This window comes from Zingiber officinale, chromosome 10B (assembly GCF_018446385.1).
Source record: "Zingiber officinale cultivar Zhangliang chromosome 10B, Zo_v1.1, whole genome shotgun sequence".
Taxonomy (NCBI): domain Eukaryota; kingdom Viridiplantae; phylum Streptophyta; class Magnoliopsida; order Zingiberales; family Zingiberaceae; genus Zingiber; species Zingiber officinale.
Window position 1 is genome coordinate 93,949,315 of NC_056005.1, and position 16,036 is coordinate 93,965,350.

Below are 16,036 nucleotides of genomic sequence, written 5' to 3' on the forward strand. Positions count from 1 at the left end.
ACCGGTCATTAGACCTTCTAAAATATATTTTCTGCAATCGGATCTCGAATTAATCAGTCGATTAATTCGATTCGGAAGCCATCCGGTCGGGTCCGGTTCGGTCCATTTATTAGGCAACGGCAACGGCGGCGGCGAGTTCAATCACCGACGCTGCGGCAAGCACAAGGCGGTGCAGTTATCCTTCGCAGTCTCCCCTTCCTCTTCCCTCCCTCCTCTCTCTCCGATCGCTTCTCTTCCTCCTCAGCCGATGCGTTCGAACAATTAGGGTTCGCCGATGACGAATGCTTTCCGCCGGCTGCTCCTCAATCACCGCCGCTGGAGACATCTCCCCTCGCCTCGTAACCCTCCTTCCGGTCCCTTTTCTTTCTTTGACTCGCTCTCTCTCTTATCGTAAGAATGACCGTTTTTTAGATCTTTGTCGTCGGCCCGATTCCTCAGACTGCTCGCTGAGTAGACCCTCAGATGGCCTCCGGATCGGGAGTTCACGGTCGTTTCATCTGATTCGGCAGTGAGTCTTTGATGCTTTAACAGTCTGTTTATCGGTTCGTGTGTGATTCACTTTGATTGAGTTTCTAGGTTTTCCACTGGCTTCACGAGTGTCCATGGGGAGAGGCCGTCGGCGGAGTACGCCAAACGGCGCAAGGAGTCGTTGGAGACGGAGTTTGGGCACATCCTCGGAGCCCACCGATCCGAGTCCTGGTTTTCTTATCATCGGTTTGGTCCCTTCTTGGCGCTGTATAGAGCGGCGATCATTTCCTTTTACCTGGCCAAACTGACCGTATGGCATTTCTTTGTCCGAGATATAAGGAAGCGAGCTGTCAAGGTGAACCAGTCATCCTCTATAACATCTTTTTCATGCTGTTTCCTAATTAATCGCAATTCATAAAGAGATTCAGGTTTTTTATCTGTTTTTTTTTAAAGAATTCTAAACTGAAAATTGCGTTTTTGTGTAGTGGAAGCTTCCCAAAATTTATACTAGTTTTACTAATCTTAATCACACCAATTTTGCCTTCTTTCACCTCTGTTTGATATGCGAATATAAATTAATGCATATTGAACAAAATATTTGTTGTGTATAAAGATTTACTCTTTAGCTTGTAGGAATGACTTAGAGATGAAAATGGGAATACAACAGCTACAGAATGCCTGTAATGCTTCCTGCATATTAAACTGACTTTATGTTGTGTACAAGGATTCAAGAACTTATTTGCAACCTGTAGAGAAATGAAGATGAAGGGTATGGTGTGCTTTGATCACTAATGCTAAAAAGAATGACAAGGGAGATATCAACAATTCTTGGCAGCAATCAGGCTAAGTGCAAATGTGTGTAACTTTGGCCATAAGTTGGGTCAATACAAGTAATTTGAAGTTGGTGTAGAAGTGTTTATAGATGGATCATGTTCAACCCTAAGTCAGTTTCTTGGTATTGTGGTAGATTGAATAATGCTATAGTTTCATTGTCTAATTAAGTTTTTTAGACTCTATATTCAAAATATCAATGAAATGGATGATCTACATTATCGGTTGGACCAGTACATAGTGCACACAATACTGTACTATATTAACAGAAAATAATTATTTTTATAGTGTAATATATCATACAATGTTGTATCAAATAGGAAACACTGTCTACTATCGACTGCCCATAATTGGATGTCTTACTACCTCCTGTTCAGTAAATAGCAGTCTTACTACCTTTTCACGAGTAAATATTAACTCTACTACCCGGTATTGTATATTTAGGCCAGTCTCATTCATAGCAATTTATTTTTGGGAACGAATAAGTGAGTAAAAAGATGATGGAGAGAATTTTGTGTATGGTTTATCTTGGTGACTCATATGTTTTCACCGAGCTTAATTTTGACCTGGATAAAACCGAAAATCAGTAGTAAATAATTTGCAGGTTGTTTTTATATACTTGTTTGTTGTCCATATTTCAATATATATATATATTTTAAATTTCACTGGAAATTAGTTTAATTATATTTTACTTTTTTTTTCTTTTCAGTTTAGGGAGGCTCTCATTAACTTAGGCCCTTTCTATATCAAGGTAATCCACTTAAGTTTTTTTTTTTCCTTCCATTCATATAATCATTTATTTGTCTTCCTCATTCCTATCATGAATGCCTCTTATTAGGCATCCATGAATATTGATTGTCAAAGTTAACTTCACTACTGAGTTTATTGATTATATAGAAAAGGGCATTTCTATTATTGTCTTTGTGCAGAAGTTTTCTGGTTAATGATATCCATTTTGTCTACATGCCCGTAACTGACAACTACATCACCTTTTGTACAAAATTATCTGTAGTAGTGGATTGGATAATCTTTTAACAGCTTGATGACAGCTGCTCAGGATCGTTTCTCAATTTTGTAAACATGATTAGTATTTTCTATTGCTATCCTTACAAAGTCTGATCTCAACGACTGGCTTGGATCCTTATACAATACTGCTTAGTCTATCAACCAATTATAATGAATTAAGTATGGTATTTTCAGACTCATGTGTTTTTTGACTGGTGGTACTAGAATTTCAATATTTTGTTTATTAATGTTTTTTTTTTTTCGAAAAATTGACAACTACCATAGCATGAATTATGAGCATATTACAATAGATAACTTTTTGATCTTAGATAACTGGCTATAGTGTGATTCTTTGTTATTATATTCTACGAACCCTGTTTCAGGAGTTTGATCATTTGTTTGAGAAGTATATAGGAAAAAAAAATTAAACTGCTTGTCTGATGTATGGCAAAATTATTGAAGAACAGAGCTAGCTTATTCTTCGGATAACTGTGCTTGCTTGTGCAACTTGACCTTCCTAGATATATATGATATGTGTGGTTATTTTTTACATCCAATCTTGCTTGTGGCAGGCTGGATTTCCTATAAAAAGGAACTGGAGTTTATTTATTTATTCCTTTTGTAATTGATTAGTTTAAACATTGGATTTTGCATTTTATATCTTCCAGCTGCTTGCCAGGCCATGATGAACTTTAACACATTATTTGCATACTGTGGAGCATGTAAATAGCTTTTGTATTATTTTTCCTTTTTTGCAGCTTGGGCAAGCACTTAGCACACGCTCTGATATATTGCCCAGTTCTTATTGTCAAGAGCTTTCCAAGCTACAGGTATTTAGAAGCCAATACATTTACAGAAATAAATTAGTGAACTTCAACTTTATGCATCTGATTCTGAATTACATAATGAGTCACAATACAACATATTTATGCTTGCGAACGCTAGCAGATGATTAGGCATGGGCATGTCCTACGGGAGATTTTATATGGTTTAGTAAATGAGCTTGAAGCCATTATGCATCCTTGTTATTCTAACTCTGGTGTTTGTACTTTCATTTAACATTTCTTAATCTGTATTTGATTTTATTTTTTAAATTCAGGATCAAATACCGCCATATTCTACTATTGATGCAATCAAGTCTATTGAATCTCAGTTGGGACTTCCAATTAATCAAACCTTTGCAGATATAAGTCCAAAACCAATTGCAGCAGCATCCTTGGGTCAAGTTTATAAAGGTTAGCAATCTATATCGATGCGAATGTCTTTGTTAACTCCCATTATGGAGCTCTAAATTTTCTGGAATCTCTGAGGTTAAACACATCCCTTTGATATATCAAGTCATGCAGCTCATCTACATTCTGGGGAGCTTGTGGCTGTCAAAGTACAAAGACCTGGCATGAGTTTCTTTCTGACCCTTGATGCGCTATTGTTTCATATGATTGGGGGGCAATTGAAACGATTTGCAAAGGCTCGCAAAGATCTCTTGGTAGCTGTCAATGAGATGGTTAGCTCAATCCTTGTTACTTTGTATTCATTTCAACTTATCGTTTCTGATGTTTCTATGTGTCTTTGATTTTTGTATTCTCCTTTAGGTAATCTCTTGAATAAGTTTGAGTGCCTATACTGAAATTGAGATGTTAATTTGGCAGAAGTCTCTAAATGGACTACAGAACTTTATTACTCGATTGCAATTGTAACTATTTAAAATTACTGACAGGGACTGACATTGCTAGAATTTTTACTTGGATCTTCTTTCCTCAGGTTCTAAATTCCCTTTATGAAAGGCGCATTGCAACTTTCATTCCTTAAGGGTGTGACAGACATAGTCATGGATTCTTTAAAAGGGAGATTTAGTTAGTAGTTTTTTTTTTTAAAAAAATAAAAGGATGTTTAGATTTATTTGGGGGTTCTTTTAGATTTAAAAAAAAAGTTGTTTAGATTCATTTGGGAATTTGTTAAAAGGTTTAGGTAATTAAGTGGTACTTTTACAAGAACTATCCTCATTACCTGCCTACAAAAGGTTAAGATCCCTTGTATTGGGTCTTTTTTGAATTAATAATATTTTACTATCTTGGTGAGTTGAAATGTTCCTTGTGCCACATCAGTGGTTTTGTGAAATTTACTAACACTAAAACTACAGACATTCAACAAATCCAAGGACGTGGCAAACCTAACCAAGAATTGCAAAATTCAAATTTTTTTATCAACCTTGGGCTTCAGTTTTTTTAGATTTTTGGGGTTGAGTTAATTTCCATATAAAAAACTCAAAAACACGATTTAACAATAACATCTAATTAAAGTTCCTTTTTAGAAATATAAAGTTTAAAAATTGTTAAAACTGTACCAGACCCTAGTTGATCCTAGTTTCTAACAAAAAGCTATTATTGAATAAAAAATAGACTACTAAAGTAATTTCTTAATAGTGGAATAACCTGAATCCCATCTTTGCCAGGGCAAAATCTATTCTGATCACTGTAGGGTCACTTTCTCTTCCAATTTCCAAAAGTCAGATCTTGGTTTCTATTTTATATTTTGCAATCACAATAGACTAAATATTCGCTAATCATGATGCTTGTTTATTTGGCTCTTCTCAGAAAACCTATAAGTTAAGGTTAGGAAAATCTAGTCATCAAACAAATGGGAGAAGAAAATAATCTTGATGACATAAGATTACTATATGATAAAGGATATAACTTATGGCTCACTTTAGTGTAGATTTCTTGCTTATGTATTACAATTTTCTGCAGGATAGCTATGATGCTAATTATTTAGCTCTTTTGAAGCTTGACACTCATGTTATATTCTGGTGGTTATTTTTTTTTTCTGTTCTCTGTAGTAAAAGCCTTGCTGTTATATTGTTGCCTATAACATGCTTCTGATCTGGTCTGACAATAAACAGGTTAGACACATGTTTGATGAAATTGATTACATCCTGGAAGCACAAAATGCGGAAAGATTTGCTTCCCTCTATGCATCAAGTAAGTTCAGAGCAGTTTCATTTTACCTTTATCTTTTTCAGTTCGAGCATTTGCATAATTAGATCTTTTAAACTTGAACAATGTTTTATTATTTTGACCCAAGTTTAGTTGGCATGGACACTATTTGGGTGTCTGTTGGTTATAACAAAAAAGAATTTGAGTGATGCAACTGTTACATTGTGTTTACCAGAAGATAAAACTCAGAATTGCTAGGAATGTTTTAATTATGAAAGCATTCAATACGTAATGGGATTAATTAATAATATCAAATAAATGTATTAATGAAGTATAACTTAATATATAAAACTTCGGTGTGATTTTGGTTCGATGAGTCCTAAAGGAATTTTGTCAATCCTCTTGCATCAACTTTTGAGTTTTTATTGCATGCCCCCACTCTAGAGCTTTGCTGCTGATTGCACCTGTTGCCGAATTGTTGACCATCATCATACTGTGAGTTTCATTACTCGCTTTAAATTTCGAGCCAATCCTCTGTGCATTATGCCTCTCATCCTTACTGTAAAGTATTTTGTCCATAATCGATATACATGGTCCTTGTTTGAGGCTTTGTCTCATGCCCAACTAGAGCTTTGTTGCCAATGCCTTGTTTGAGGCTTCACCTCATGCGCCAATTGAGATTTATTGCCAATTGCATTTGTTGCTAAATTTATTGATTGTCATTGTACTTACAAGCTTTGTTGGTCACCTTAGCGTCTTTGCTAAGCCTTCGTGCATTTCTCCTCTCATCCTTGCTGCAAACCTCACATCCCACCTGGACTCGACTTTATCATCGATTTTTCCCTCTTGCTTCCTTTCCTGCTTTTGTGGTTGATTTGTGTGTGATAGAAGGTAATAAACTTAATTTGATAGAAAATGACCAATTTTTTGATTCTTGGTTAATTGCATTTACTTTTCTTGTATTATTAGCCAAATGTGAGGTGCTTCTGTCAGTATTGATGGTTCTAGAATGCCGCATAGGAGTGATCATGAAATCAATAAGCCTTGGAACATCTATTATCACTTCCAAGTTGTATTACACATAATGTTTTTACCTTAGATACATATCTTTCCTTTATCTATTTTCATCCATTTTGTGATCGAATGAATATATCATGTCAAAAGTAGCTAATTGACATGCCCAATGAAAATGCTAGATCGTGATGCTGCTGATACTGAATCCTTCACTTGTGTAATACCGTGAATGGATAGTGCACATATCACTTGATGAATTACCTCTTATCCATTTCATCACAGGGGCTCTTTTATTGATAGAGATGGTTGTTACAATCCGATAACTTGAGGCACATGTCAAGCTAATATATTATTCCACATAACTTTGACTACATTGGGGCACTACAATGGTGGTCATGTTGCATACCTATATTAATTGCTCAAATACAAAAGTTCAATATAGTTTCTTACACGATTGATTTAATAAATTTCACGTTTCTTTGATTCTTTTTAATTATGACATTTATTTTCTTATCATTCTGTGTTTTATTTGCTAAATTTATTTATTTATTCTGCACTATCCATTTCCTTACATTTAAGTGTTGCTGATACTTTGTTTCTTCCATGGCTTAGAACTTCTTGCTTTATTTATCCAACTTCAGCTTATGATGACAGCTAATAGTCATGATAATCCTAGAACAGAATCCATCAAAGTTCCTAAGATCTACTGGAATTTCACACGGAAGGCTCTGCTTACAATGGAGTGGATAGATGGAATCAAGCTGACAGATGCTCCCCGTATAAACAAAGCTAATTTGAATCGGAAACAGTTAATCGATCAAGTAATTCTGAGCATTCTCTATTGTCATTTCTCTTTGATTGTTTAATTCAATTGCATATCCTGAAGAGGAAATTTGAATCTGTACTTTTTGATGCTTCATAATGTCTCATATTTCATTCCAGCAAGAAACCATATATGGGATGATGCATGGGGTTATTATATCCCAGTCAAATTAGTTGTTTATATATCATTGCATAACACAGTTTCAATGTAGTTTAGAGCTGTATGGACGAAAGAGACGAAAGTAGAGTGCACTGATTTTTTAATGTTCATATAAAAACTATTGAAGGTACTCTGTATTTATGATACCTCTTTGATTTAAGAAAGTAGTATTTCTACTGCAATCAGAAAATTATATCCATAACCTTACAAAGAGATGTCGTGCATTGATGTTGTCTTGAATTTATAGTATAAACATCACTCATTTTGTTTGCCACCAATGGCGTAGCCAGGGTCTTCAAATGCCCTGGGCTAAATTACGACAATAATAAAACATACATGTATACTAAACATTTAACAAACATATAACATTTATATACCAATATCCTTTTACATAGTTCAAATTTCATACAAAATACTTCAATATCTACTTAGCTGTGTTCAGCGAGATTTTAGAGTATAAAACTCATCTATTACTGATTCCAAGTCTATTTTCTCAGACAATTGTCGTTCTATGTAGAGAATCATGCAATCGGAAAGTAAATCATCATCCATCTTGTTGCGACGTGTCATCTTGAGAAATTTCATGGATGAAAAGGCTCTCTCTGCCGTTGCAGTTGATACAGGGAGAGTCAAGACAAGACGAATCAATCTCTGAATTATAACATAACTCTCAGTCTTTTTGGTCACAATCATTTCTCTATATAATGCAGAAAGAGTAGAAATTTGTTGAAACTCACGATCACAAACTATGTCAAGTTGATAATGTTCCAATTCAGCTCTCAAAGCATGCATTTCTTGTTGAGTAAATTCAGCCGGATAAAATTTTGATGCAAGCTTGCAAATATCGCCCATATTAAATTTTTTAAATGAATCAGTAGGATCCAAAGATGAACAAAGAGCAAGAAGTTCCATTGTTGCCTCACCGAATCTACAATTTAGTAGTTCCATCACTTGAAAATCTATTGCAACATTAAAAATATCATAGTGATAATGATGCTCAACTGTGACATGGTCCCGTTGTTGACAATAACGATTAACTTTATAACCACAGCTCATATCAGACATCTCAATATTATGTCGTTCACAAAAAGTCTTTACTTTCTCAAAAAATTCATCCCAACTAGCTTCTCTAAATTTTAGAAGGATGACTTTTGTGGTTGAGACAAATTTTAAAACATTCACAATGTCTTGTGATTTATTTTGTAGAGCTTGACAAAGAATGTCAGTGGTTTCTAAGATATTTTCCATCAAAAACAACACAAATATAAATTCAAATCTCAGTGAAAATGGGCCATTGGATTACTTGTATTCTCAAAAAGAAAGCATGGAAAACAATATGCTTTGTCCTTTGAAGGTGAATATTCTAGCCAAGGAAATTGTTTGAACCAAACATATTGAAATCGATGGTTTTGCTTTCCAATTTTTGTTCTTGGATACTCAACAAGTTTGGGTTGATAAGGTCCTCCTTTGATATATGCTCTTCTAATCTCATCCCGCTCATTAACAGAGTATTCACAAATCAATTTTCGTAATCCTGGATCTCGTTCAATAGAAGAAATATCAAATTCTTCTTCTCTTTGTTCTATTGGCCTAGATACAAAATGAGGTTGTAAATCGGAAGTAGAGGATCCAACTGTTGGTCTAAGAGGTATATCACATTACAATTGATTATCAGATTCAGATTGATCATCTCTTTTCCTAAAAAATGACAGGAATGTTTTTGGCTTTTTATTTGAAGGTTGTTGGTTTTCCATTTATAACCTAAGGAAAAAAATAACTACAAATTAATTATTTATAACTTAAAAACAAAAAGAAACTACCAATCAATTATAACAAACTCAATCATATTATTCATTTTATGACAAACTCAAACACAATAATAAATCAATTTATAATATCACATCATTCCCTAGTACTAGAATCATAATTTTCAGATAATTTAAAATTTTAAATAATTTCAAATAAAATCACAACTACAAATCTAAAATTACCTGTGAGGCCGTGATTTGTCACTTTAAGATAAAGAGAAGTCCACTGCCTACCCGTAAAATCCAGTGCCATGCTGAAACTTGAAATGCCTGAAATCAAAAACAAAAATAAAGGACTTAAAAAGGAAACAAATGTGGGAATTTAGAAGTAAACTTAGGACCTTCCACTTTTTTTTTCAACCACAACTATCACAAATAATAATGAGTATCACATTTAGATTGATAGAATTTTTAAATTTTTTCAGAAATTTAACCTGGGTTGGAAACAACTTTACTAAAAAAAAAATTAGGGCAAAGCGACTATGATTCTATGAAGAACAATCTCTACTGGTAAATCCATCACACACGGCGATCCTCAGATCGTCAAGACTAAACTCACACGATAGATTCTAAGAGCCATAGAATTCCCATAAGGGTGAAGCAAGGAAGACGAAGGAACCAAAGAATTCACAAATCATTAAAAAAACAAAAGTGGAAATTGTTGTTCTAGAACAGGAGAGCCAGGTGAGATGCCCCGTGCCCAATTCATTTTCGTCCCCCCCCCCTATTTCGATTGATTTGGAGAGGGAAAAAAAGGAGAGAGTCTTAGTCTTAGGTGAACTTGATGGAAAGGTTGGATTTTGACGAAGGACGAAGAAGATGTAGATGGAGATTACCACTTATCAGTGCTTCAAAAGGTATTGCAAGAGGCTGAGCGAGGAGAACCGGAGGCTGAAGAAGGAGATGATGTGCTGAAGGACTGAAGGTGGCAACGATCACTGCCTCAATGTGCTCGTCGTGCCAGAGGAGGCCGGCGAAAAAATCGCTGGGTTACATGCTTGCACTGGGCTTGATGTGTTCACCTGCACTGGGCAGCGGAAAAAAACTAGGGATTAGGGACTTAGGGTGTTAAAAATTGCTGGGCTGCACTGGGCTTCAGCCCAGTGTAGCCCAGTACTGGCTATGCCCTTGTTTGCCACAGTGTAACCTCTGTACGATTTCACTTAAAATTTTCATTGTAAGGACTCTCATTATCATGCATATTTATTCTTCTTTTCCATATAGTGGTATGATAGGTTATAACATGCTAGGACTGAAAATCTTCCAGTGTTAAATTTTTTGTAGAGTTATTTTCTTTCCTTTTTTCTTGATTCTAAAGCCTGAAAATAACTTTGGTCAGTGCAGAGCTGACGTTAGAGGTGGGCTTTTAAACACTGGCCATCACTTGGTGTATAACTACCCAACTAAGTCTATCCAAACAAAGTGTTTTGATTAAATTTTAAAAATAGTTGTAAATGCTTAAACAACATTAAGATACATATATTAATATTTTCTTGTTGACCACCCTTCTAATTGCTATCAAACATACATGGAGAATGGAACTTATCCATTAAACATGCTAAAGTACAAACTGTGGTTAGGTGAAGCCTTGCCAATCATCATTATTAAATCTGATGAGGTTAGTTCATGTTGGGAGAGGAACGGTTGTCTCATGAGCATCAACACATCATAGGAATAGATTTCACACTAGTCATTTACTCCTATTAGATCAGTCTATTTTCTCTCTTAATTTTAACTTATTGTCTTATGCTAATATTTTTACCAACTTCAGGGGCTTTATTGTTCATTGCGACAATTGCTTGAAGAAGGATACTTTCATGCTGATCCTCACCCTGGAAATCTTGTGGTCACTGAGAGTGGATCTCTAGCATATTTTGATTTTGGTATGATGGGTGAAATTCCCCGCCACTTCCGTGTAGGACTTATCCAAGTGGTGAGCTACATGATATGTCACTACTAACAAATCGCTAGTTCTTGTTTGTCCAGCGTCTATAATTTATTAGCGGATTCTGGAATTTACGATAAGTTCAATGAGTTGATACCTTATGCAAGTGATATCTTAGATCATGTGTATTGTGTTACATTAGAAATTTCTCTTGTTACTTGTTCAGAAATTATATTGTTAATGTGTTTGATTGCTTTGAGATGGTGTTTATCATTTTCACATGGAATTGCAGTTACTGGTTTGATCTGAAGTTTTTTTCCTAGTTTGGAATATACTTGAATCAGATCTGTGTTTTGTTTGTTTATGTTTTTGTTCATGTTTCCTAAAATCTTGTGAGCTTAGGTCACCAACTGTAACCCTTGGCTTTAGATTCAGCATGATCCTAGTATCGTGCTCGAATTGATCAACTAAACTGTAACCTCTTTGTAGTAAAATGTTCAATTCATCTTAACTTTCAGTTGGGAATGGGATATGTTGGTTGAATAATCACACATTTTAGACCCTCCCCGCTACATAACACCATTCACAGATGCAAATGCCATAGCTAGATCTGTGAATGCCTTTGCTGCTATCATTAGTACCCTTCTAATGTTAGCACCAAGTTATGGCATATTTGAAAGTGCTGGCACAAGCGAGAAGATTTTAAAATTTATTTATTATTGTGTGGTTGCCATATAGAGGATCCTATAACAAATGCCAGATCAGTTTAGTTATTGGTAACTACTGGGAAATTAGGACAGCCATAAGACGATAGAGTTTCTAAACCAAGGTATCATGGACATTGATAAGAAACGACATGGCTGCATATTGTGATTATTAGAAGGCTTTGCAACGGTGGATTTTAGACCATAAATTATGTGTCCTTGAATATCTCATAAAGGTCCAGTGACTTATTAATTGGAGCAGATGTGATTTTTTTTTGAAATGAAAAATTGTAAATTATGGTACTAACAATTTCCTGTTTAGGTGAAATATCTGTAAAAATACAACACCAATGTGAAGGTGTAAAATAGGAGTTTGTCATAAATCCATTATCTTATGAATCATGAGATTTCGATAATTGGATATTTGCCTTTCATCTTTTGTTGTACCCTGTTCATTTTATTTTATTTTCTACATTGATCTTCACCTACAAGTTGTTTCCTTAGTATAAAATAGTTTTTCTTATACACTCTCTCTTAGTGTCTTACTCAAGCAATTATCATTACATATTCAGCTTGTACACTATGTCAATCGTGACTCATCAGGCTTGGCAAATGACTTCCTTTCCCTGGGATTTATTCCTGATGGGACAGATATTCAGTCAGTTGCAGATGCATTGCATGAATCATTTGGTGAGGAAGGATCTAGGCATTCAAATGATTTTCAGGTTAGTTTATCATCTCATGGTAATAAAGTATACATGTATCTTGGGACCTTTATGTTCTTGAAAAGTTTCTTCTAGTGTTTTACTTGAAACTTTACTCAAGTTGTAAGGTTAGAGAGAAACCAATCAAAAACTACATTGGTAGGGGTCATGTGTAGTTTATTTATGGTTATCATCTTTTTTTGGATGCTATACTTTCTTCTCTCCGCAGGAAACGAATAATACTAGTTTGTTTAGTTTATTTGTGGTTATCATCTTTTGACCAATAACTATTATCCTAGCGTTGATTTTAAGATCTTAAGGAGAGTTGGACTTTTTAAATCAATCATCCTAGCTCATTTTGCTGACAAGGATTTGCTCATTCTGGGTCATATTGATGTAACCTATCATTCAAGAAATTTATTTCATCCATGCAACTATACTATGCCCTTGAACCTCGAAACTTTTTCTTGGGGCAAACTGGAAAGGCAGATTTGCAGGAAGAATGCACTCTATCTGCATGCAGATTCTGGTCCTGATTGTTAAATCATCAACTTAATGGCTGATCCTCTTGAAGCAATTATTTTATGGAAAAGAATTTGCAATTCTCTGCAGGGGATAATGGATCAATTATATGATATCATGTATGAGTTCGACTTCTCTTTGCCTCCTGATTATGCACTGGTTATCAGGGCATTGGGGTCCTTGGAAGGGACTGCTAAAGCATTGGATCCAAGTTTTAAAGTCGTCGAAAGTGCATATCCTTATGTGATAGGGAGACTTCTTGCAGACCCAAACCCCGATATGAGGAGAATACTGAGGGAACTGCTTATACGAAGCAATGGCTCTATTCGCTGGAATCGGCTGGAGCGTCTGGTGAGAAGAAAACATGAACCCACGCTTTCTTTTCCTTGATTCTTCCTTCCTTAAAGCCTTTTTTTATCACTCTAATTACCAGATTATAAAGTAAAAAATAGTACTTAGTGCAGTTTTCATTGACACTTTGCTAATGTTGATTGGTGCCTTCAGATAGCAGCTATCTCTGAACAATCATCTGACACAGAAAATGAAGCCACTTTGTTGCGGAAAGGGTTTGACATGCATTCTGTGGTTGCTTCCACAGAGGATTTGTTCAATTTTGTGTTGTCAGAAAAAGGTTGGAGAGTTCGGGTTTTTCTGGTTCAAGATATTCTCAAAGCTGCAGACACTTTTATTAATGAAGCAGGGTTGCCATGCATGTTTGACAACCAAAAGACAATGGAAAGTTCTGCGCTCGAGGTTAGTCACTCCAACTATTAACACCAACTAAGTTTTCACCATGGTTTTGCTGGTAACCTTAAAGATCAGTATGAGTTTGAACATTCTTACAAACTACAGTATCTGAAGTCCTGACCCACCAAGTGATCTCATTGCATTTTTTCTTCTTGTTTTCCTTAAACCTGCTATCATTTTTTTGGATAGAACTTATATGATGGCCATTTCACCAAAGATCTAGTCAAGGGGTTTTCATAAAATGACACGTGGAACACTAAGGTCAAAGCAGATTGGTAACTGTAGCACCTGCGTAATCAAGTTGTAGCACCTTGCAAAATTGCCAATCAAATTGTTCCACCAACTATAACTGAACCGTAGCACCTACCTATTGTCACGAAAACAAAAATCAAAATGTGGTGCCTTAACCAAATCATGAGTTCCACTATAATCGAACTATAACTTTTGGTGTGTCAATTTACAACAAAATCAAACTGTATCAGTTCAACTAAACTTTGACACCTAATATAATGAACTAGTAGCATTTGCTACAGCCATATGCGGCATACTATAACTGAACTGTAGCATCAATTATGATCAAACAGGTCATGTTACAAAATTAAACTATGACATTATGTGCAACCAGCCAAACTAGCATGTGATTAGTGAAACAAGTGCCATTATTTAAAAGCCACTCCATATATTTAAACTTCATGTTCTTTTTTACAGTTTTCAGTTTAGAATATCATTGCCAATTATGGCCATTCAAAGATTTCAGAGTGAGATTTTGTAGCATCACTTTTTTTTCCAAGTTTTTGTTTTCCTTTCAATTTCTTACACGGGCATTGCTTTTTTATGTTGGCAGAAAGACACATTAGCGACAAGATTGGTCGATGGGTTTTGCTCCCTGAGGCGAGCTATTAGCTTGGCACCAGAAGCATGGGGTGCCATGTTTCTACGAACATTAGCGAAATCTAACACCCGCAGATTTCTTCTAGACATATTTTCCTCATTGGCAGTTCATTTTGGCGACAAGATACCAGAAACATTTTTTCTTTGCATATCTAAATTTATTCATTGGTTAGAGAAGGAAGATTGTTGTCAAAGAGATTCATAACTTCTAGTTCTACTCATTCAATTTTCACCAGAGTACCTTTTTGTGTTCGTATAGATATTGATCACAATTTTGTTCCAACAACTGTAAGGCCTTAGGAAATCGTTTGCCCAGAACTTTTCACCAGCTATGTAATTTTTTCTTCTTTGTGCAGGCTGCGGAATGAGATATCTGGGTATAAACTGAGATACACATTCGTTACTTAATATATGCCCAAGATTGTGAGTCTACAATATTCCTCATGTCCATTGCACATGGAGGTGTCAAAAAATGGATCTGATCCGTCAATCCGACCCAAGTTGACTTGGAAAATTCGGGTTAGGGTTGGCGATTTTCAGGTCAGGGTTTTTTGGATTAGTTTAGGTTGTGCTCAGGTTGATTCGGATGGATCAGAATTTATGATTTAGGATTTTTTTTTAGGTTAAATTAAATTTTATTTTGAAAATTAATATATTTTATGTGTATAAATAGTAGCATGTTAGTATAATAATGATAAAATGTTAAAATAAAAATAAATAATTATAAAAAAATCATTAAAAAAAGATTTTTCTAGGTTGGTTGGGTCATTTGATTCATCTGAATTGAATTGACACTCCTACAGTTTGAATCATCATGCCTGTGCAAATCATAAGCAAAGTATATGTTGCTCTTATCGAGTCTAATATCTTACTAAAACTTAGTTTGGTAGATGAATCTTTAAATCTAAATGCCTCATAGGAGTTTCATCAACTCTTTTTGTTTTTTTTTTCCAATTTTTCTGATTATGAAATTGTTTCAAAATTATTTTTTCCTTTAAAAGTTTTCAACTATTTACTCTCTCCCAAAGAGTATTCATGCAATTTCAAGACTCCATAATTTAAAAGGTGAAATGTTTTAGCTCGGTTTGATTGGAAGGATTAAATGAATTATTTGAATCAATTAGATCGAGCAAACACAACAACGACCAATTGGATTTAGTATGTGCATCGAGTAAACAATTAGTCAAAACATATTATCAAATTAGAAAAAACAAACAAGTCAAATCGAATAAATTAAATAATAATTCTTTCCACTAATCCTACTATTTCATAGTTCTTCTCATAATTTACACATGATTGATTTGAAAATGGGAAAATTATACGATCCTATTAAAAATTATTTAAATTTTATGATACATTATTAATAATTAAAAAATTTTAAAAGTTATTTACATATAATTAATAATTTACAGATAAATGTCATTGTCGACATAAAAAAATTATTATAGGTATAATTTTAAATTAATTAGTAATTTAACTATATTCTAGTATAATAACACTAAATAATATTTATATTTTCATATAACAATAAAAAAATATAAA

The 16,036-nt window shown here is 34.6% G+C and overlaps 1 protein-coding gene across 2 annotated transcripts; it reads left to right on the top strand.

The window, feature by feature from the left end:
- The first annotated feature begins 91 nt into the window (after positions 1 to 91).
- Positions 92 to 14,752, top strand: LOC122029475 (uncharacterized protein slr1919-like). Of its 2 annotated transcripts, none has more exons than XM_042588470.1 (14): positions 92 to 338; positions 412 to 508; positions 577 to 823; positions 2,009 to 2,050; positions 3,063 to 3,134; positions 3,404 to 3,539; positions 3,651 to 3,808; positions 5,204 to 5,282; positions 6,906 to 7,072; positions 10,813 to 10,974; positions 12,203 to 12,355; positions 12,947 to 13,207; positions 13,361 to 13,609; positions 14,448 to 14,752. In XM_042588470.1, the coding sequence occupies exons 1-14, from the start codon at positions 275 to 277 to the stop codon at positions 14,697 to 14,699; spliced, it is 2,139 nt and encodes a 712-aa protein (XP_042444404.1). In that variant the 5' UTR covers positions 92 to 274; the 3' UTR covers positions 14,700 to 14,752. The 2 variants fall into 2 exon arrangements, with proteins under 2 accessions (XP_042444404.1, XP_042444405.1); XM_042588471.1 differs by having other exon boundaries at positions 93 to 338; positions 6,933 to 7,072.
- The last annotated feature ends 1,284 nt before the right edge of the window (positions 14,753 to 16,036 follow it).